The 6,438-nt window shown below is 32.6% G+C and overlaps 1 protein-coding gene across 1 annotated transcript; it reads left to right on the top strand.

The window, feature by feature from the left end:
- The first annotated feature begins 557 nt into the window (after window positions 1–557).
- LOC139431333 (protein winged eye-like) lies at window positions 558–2,298 on the top strand. The gene is made up of 3 exons (XM_071198983.1): window positions 558–917; window positions 959–1,680; window positions 2,220–2,298. The coding sequence occupies exons 1-3, from the start codon at window positions 558–560 to the stop codon at window positions 2,296–2,298; spliced, it is 1,161 nt and encodes a 386-aa protein (XP_071055084.1).
- Window positions 2,299–6,438: the final 4,140 nt, after the last annotated feature.

Below are 6,438 nucleotides of genomic sequence, written 5' to 3'. Positions count from 1 at the left end.
GAAGAAACACCATAAATCAAGAGAGAAATGTATCGATGATAAAATTAAAATTAACGATCAGAAAAAGATTGTTGATGACAAAATCGGTGATAGATTATGCCAACCGCCCCCTATTTTTGATAAATTCGATCACCATGACGAACAGCGAATAATATACAATGATTTGATAGAACCACCGATGCTTTGTGCCATAATCGATGAAAAGAATTATGAGAATTTCCAAGATATTAATAGAAATAATAATAAGCGTTGTTTTACCCCAGATTTAAATGATTCTAGTCCGGAAAACTTTTCGTCAAAAAAAAAGAAAAGGTGGGACGCCCAAATATGCATTATTGTCATGGAGTTTATCTACAACATAAACGTTGGTTTCTAATGAGGCTAAGAAAAGTTATGCGAGTGGATACCTTTTAGTGGCTAAACAAAGGTTACTTGAAAACAGTACCTTTTCGGATACCCCGCTGAGATTAATCGAGGAATCCAATAAACACAAGAAGGAGAAGAATCAAAAAATAGTGGAGAAATGTAAAATAAGGTCGAAATTGAAAACTGAACCTATGATTAAGTGTTATCGGCAAGATGATGACGATGATGAAATTGAGGATAAGTTTAACGAAGATAAATTTAAGGAAAATAAACTTATTGAAAATAAATTTAATGAAAATAAACTTAATGAAAATAAGTTTAATGAAGATAAGGTTAAAGACAAATTGAAACAAGAAAAATTAAAATTGGGTCAAGATAAACTAAGTCAAGAAAATGTTGGAGCAAATCTTCAAAAAAATGTTAAAAATGAAATGAAAGAGATTGACTGTCGTTGTCTATTAAAACCGGATGATTTGGATAAAAAGAGAGTTTTAACAGCAATGGGAGGGTTATTTTACGCGGGAGAATTTAAAGCGATTGAACCGCTCGACGTTTACTCCATAACTTTGGACGGGGACTTTTTTTATTTTAGATTTTGGAAGTTTATCCAAGAAACGAAAAAGAATTAACGGTCGGAACAAGAGTAGTTGCTTATAGGAGTCAAAAATATCGTTGCCTTTATCCCGGAAGTGTGGCAGAACCCGATTCATCTACCTCAAAATTTCTTTCTGTCTATTTCGACGACGGCGATAACGGAAAAATTCCATTGAAAGACATCCGATTACTCCCTTCGGATTATCCCTTCATGAAATATGACCCAAATTCTTTATCGAGCTTAAGCAAGAGTAAAAGAAGAACGTTAACAACAGAAGATTCGAGGGGAAAGAATTCGACTCCACCAACACCGAATCAAAAATTCAGGATCATTTCGAAATCCAGGAGTCACCAAACGGATTCCTCGACGTTTAATAATATTAATGGTGACAAGGAAAAAAAGAAAATGGAAAACCCAGAGATTGAAAAGAAGGAGCGAAAACATCGGTGTACCGAGGAAAATTGTCAACACAAAAATAGGAAGCATAAGAAACACAAGAAACATCTTCATAAAGACGAGAAAAGCCATGAAAAAAATACTGAAGTACTCAAAATTACTAATGAAGAAATCGATTTCGATTCGAAGAAAAGTTTCAAAAAAATTGATTCGAAAGAAATTAATGAAGAAAAAGATATTAATGATGTAAATGATTTTAATGTAGAATTAGAAGATGAAATTACCATGGAGAATATCGAGGATACTTTGGATGAAAGCAGCAGGTATTTCGAAATAGACCAGCTTAAAAATAAATTAATTAATTATAAGTACGTCGGCTTTCACGGCGGGTGTTAGTTAAACTAAAACTAGTTTATGTTTATGTTTACGTTTTTTGAAAAAATGTTTGACGTTTCGGATGTCATGTTGCAACCTTCTTCAGAAACAAGTTCGAAGTGTCACTTCGAATTTGTTTTCTGAAAACATTTTTTCGAAAAACGCACGGCTTAACCCGAAAGTTTCTAGTTCTAGGTCTAGTGTTAGTTCTAGTGATAGTGCTAGTGTTTGTTCTAGTTTTAGTTTAAATTAATTAATTAACTATTTTTTCGTCGATTTCAGCTTTTCTTTTCGACCGCAAGTTCAGATCGAGCCTATATTGGAATCACTGAAGAACTTTGGCAGATTTTAGGCAATATGAATTGCCATGTTCGATGGCATTAGCACCCAGAAGAAGCAACCGAATACGATATTAAGTTCCAAATTCCCGTAAGAATTAATTTATTTTACTTATTTAATGTAATTAGTTTAATTAAATTCATTTTAGGGTGTATTATTTGAATCGAATCACCAAGATGAGAACGATGTCCGAACAATTTGAAGGAAATGCGACGTTTTGCAATTAGAACAGTATTTTTGAACTATTTTTAAAGAGGATTAAAAAAATGGAAAAATAAAATTTGACGTTGACAACCGGAGTTACTCAAAACTTTATTGTTTAAACTAAATATGGCGTATTTATTAAGTATAATAGTTTATACCATTACGTAATTAAAAAGTTATTTTAAAATTAAACGAAATAGTTCAAATTCCGATTATAAACGTCAACTTTAATTTTACAATTTAAAAAAAAATTTCATTAAAAATCCTTTAAAATGAATGCAAACACGATTAATTTATCTTAGAAAAACAACAAAGATCAAAAGAAAAAATTAGTAACATGAAGAATTTTTGAGATAACCCCATCGTGTTTGGAGTCATTTTAAAAGACTTTTCGTGAAGATTACGATGCAAAAATGTTAAATAAATAAACTCACGGCATCTCTTAAAATGGGCATGATGTGGGGCCGATATCTTTGCTTGCCGTCCAAAGTTATGGGTAAACGTCGGGCGGTTCAATCGCTTTCAATTCCCAACGATTGTCAATCTCGTAAAATCATTTTCATTATTAATTACAGCATTAATATCTTTTTCTTGATTAATTTCTTTCGAATCAATTTCTTCGAATCGAAATCAATTTGGTCAATATTAATTTTGACTATTGTCTTTATGACGATGTTTCCTGTGTTTTTTATGCTTCCTATTTTTGTGTTGACAATTTTCCTCGGTACACCGATGTTTTCGCTACTTCTTTTCAATCTGTTGGTTTTCCATTTTCTTCTTATCCTTGTCATCATTAATATTATTAAACGTCGAGAAATCCGTTTGGTGACTCTCCTGGATTTCGTAATGTTTCTGAATTTTTGGTTCGGTGTTGGTGGAGTTGAATTTTTTCCGCTCGAATCTTCCGTTGTTAACATTCTTCTTTTACGCTTGCTTAAGCTCGATAAAGAATTTGGGTCATATTCCATGAAGGGATAATCCGAAGGGAGTAATCGGATGTCTTTCAATGGAATTTTTCCGTTATCGCCGTCGTCGAAATAAACAGAAAGAAATTTTGAGATAGGTGAATCGGGTTCTGCCACATTTCCGGGATAAAGGCAACGATATTTTTGACTCCTATAAGCAGCTACTCTTGTTCCGACTGTTAATTCTTTTTCGTTTCTTGGATAAACTTCCAAAATCTAAAATAAAAAAAGTTTCCGACCAAAGTTATGGAGTAAACGTCGGGCGGTTCAATCGCTTTTAATTCTCCCGCGTGAAATAACCCTCCCATTGCTGTTAAAACTCTCTTTTTATCCAAATCATCCGGTTTTAATAGACAACAATAGTCAATCTCTTTCATTTCATTTTTAACATTTTTTTGAAGATTTTCACCAACATTTTCTTGACTTAGTTTATTGACCCAATTTTAATTTTTCTTGTTTCAGTTTGTCTTTAACCTTATCTTCATTAAACTTATTTTCATTAAGTTTATTTTCATTAAATTTATTTTCAATAAGTTTATTTTCCTCAAATTTATCTTCCTTAAACTTATCCTCAATTTCATTATCGTCGTCATCTTGCCGATAACACTTAATCATAGATTCAGTTTTCAATTTCGACCTTATTTTACATTTCTCCACTATTTTTTGATTCTTCTCCTTCTTGTCTTTAATAATAATAATAATAATAACTCTTTATTTCCTACAGGTGACCACCCAGTTACAGGAAATCAAAAACTTAAAAAAGAAAGATACGTATTTGAATACAATGAAATAAAAAAGCAAAACAAAATTCTAACAAATCAGTATAGGCTTGATACAAAAAAAAAGAATAAACTAATAATAGAAACTAATATTTAAGTATTAGAAATGCGTAAAGTAGCTCTAATTATCGACCTCAACGGGTCACAGAATAGATCGCAAAATGGTGATATTCGATTACAATACTCACAAATTAAAGATATCGGCGAATTACGTAACACATTGGTACGGCTGTGACCAGTATAAAAGATGTGTCTACAGCGCGCGTTAATACGCGGCACGACGAATGGCAATCTCTCGAGCAACCAGCCACAGTCCACATCACCCCTTATAATCTTGCAAGTAAACTTAACAAAACAGACAGCTCTACGTTGCTGCAGCGAGAGAAAATTAAACCTCGAGAGTAGAAAATCGTAACTTGAACCTCTAGGAGGGTAAGCAAGATCAATACGATAACTTAAGTATTTTAAAAAAGCTTTTTGGACTGATTCAAGTAAATTGCCATAATATTGATAATACGGACTCCAGACGATTACCGCGTACTCCAAACGAGATCTGATCAAAGCAAAGAATAAGGTTGACAAACATTGCACAGATAGTCCTCTACAACTACGCACAATAAAATGCCTTCAAATAAATTGTCTTCATTGGATTCCTCGATTAATCTCAGCGGGGTATCCGAAAACGTACTGTTTTCAAGTAACCTTTGTTAAAGCCTCTAAAAGGTATCCACTCGCATAACCCTTCTTAGCCTCATTAGAAACCAACGTTTATGTTGTCGATAAACTCCATGATGGTAATGAACTTTTGGGCCTCCCATCTTTTCTTTTTTTTTTGACGAAGAGTTTTCCGGACTACAATCATTTAAATCTGGGGTAAAACGACGCTTATTATTATTTTTATTAATATCTTGGAAATTCTCATAATTTTTTTCATCGGTTATGGCACAAAGCATCGGTGGTTCTAATAAATCATAGTTTATTATTCGCTGTTCGTCATGGTGATCGAATTTATCTAAAATAAGGGGAGGTGGGCATAATCTATCAACGATTTTGTCATCAACAATCTTTTTCTGATCGTTAATTTTAATTTTATCATCGATACATTCCTCCCTTGACTTATGGTGTTTCTTCGAACACTCTTTATGGTCATTCCATTGCTTCTTCCATTTTAACTTAACTAATTCTTGTTGTTTCTCCCGATATTCAGTTTAGTCGTTTTTAAGTGTTTTAGTTGTGAATAGTTTCTTGTAGTTATGTCTGTTATTGTATTCTTATTGTCTTCTTAAGTGTTTATTAGCTTCTATATCCTCAAGTAAGTTTCAATAGGACATAAATTTAGAAAAGCCTGAATATATTTACAGTTAATGTGTGATTTTTTAAGCAGAATGCTGAGAATATGTGCTTTGAGTATAAGAACAGTCTAATAAATACCCCCAATCTTCGCATATTTGAATTTCCTGTCCATAATCCGAAGTGACTGGAGAAGTGACTGGTGTGTATACATTGACGGATAATCTAGATGTAGCTACATTCTTCGTTCGATTCTAAAGGGAACATTTTGATATTAAAATGTTGTGCCATGCTTCAATGTTGATACAAAAGGCCATAAATAATAATTAATTTTCAATATCTGTTGGTAAAAATGGCTGCAATTTAGTATAGAAATTTCTGGTTTGCGTTCATTCTTACTCGTAGTGTTCTATCAGACAAAAAACTGTTTATTAATAATATTAGGTATGGTGAACCGTCCATTCTTACCAGTTTAAATAGAAGACCTTTATGCCACACTGAGTCATATGCCTTCTTGGTATCTAAACGTAATTTCGAATTTTTTTTTGCCGGTTTTGCTTAAATAAGTTTGACGTTAGAATTTTAAAAGGGTGAGTGGTGACAAAAATGTCCACATTTAAATCCAAACTGATATGGTGAAATGAACGAATTGACCACAGACAGTAATCTGTTCTTTATAACAACTTCAAAGGTTTTTTCGATCACGGATAATAGAGTAATTGGTCTGTAATCCCTCGGAGAGAGTAAGTCGTTGTCTTTTTTAGGAATACAAATTATTGTTTCCCATTTTTCATTCTTTAGGAAAATATCTGTTCTTGATACAATAATTAAAGACTTTTATTATGTATACATACAGTGTGTCCCCGGATAGGTAAAACGACTCTTATAAAATATAAATTTTTTTCGATATTAATTGTCATCTTTTGGGGTTTAGACCTGCTTGGTTAAAGATTAATTTTGAACATATTTTGAAGTTTTAAAAAACAAGTGAATGTTGACACTGAAGCGAAAGCTTCTTGTGTGTCAGGTAAAGTACCTTTTCTGTTTACAGTATGCTAAAATATTACTAAGAAATCTTATTCAGCATGAAAAGTTATGGCCATATGCAAATTTTCGAAATCATCGGCCT

The sequence above is a fragment of the Onthophagus taurus genome, chromosome 8, assembly GCF_036711975.1.
Source record: "Onthophagus taurus isolate NC chromosome 8, IU_Otau_3.0, whole genome shotgun sequence".
In the NCBI taxonomy this organism is placed as follows: domain Eukaryota; kingdom Metazoa; phylum Arthropoda; class Insecta; order Coleoptera; family Scarabaeidae; genus Onthophagus; species Onthophagus taurus.
This window is presented reverse-complemented; position numbering and strand designations above follow the sequence as displayed.

Bases quoted from the DNA above. Each gene is read 5' to 3' on its own strand.
- LOC139431333 (XM_071198983.1), top strand. From the start codon at position 558: ATGATTAAGTGTTATCGGCAAGATGATGACGATGATGAAATTGAGGAT. The intron at 918-958 runs GTTTACTCCATA...TTTTTATTTTAG, and splicing joins AAGCGATTGAACCGCTCGAC to ATTTTGGAAGTTTATCCAAG. The intron at 1,681-2,219 runs GTATTTCGAAAT...AATTCATTTTAG, and splicing joins ACTTTGGATGAAAGCAGCAG to GGTGTATTATTTGAATCGAA.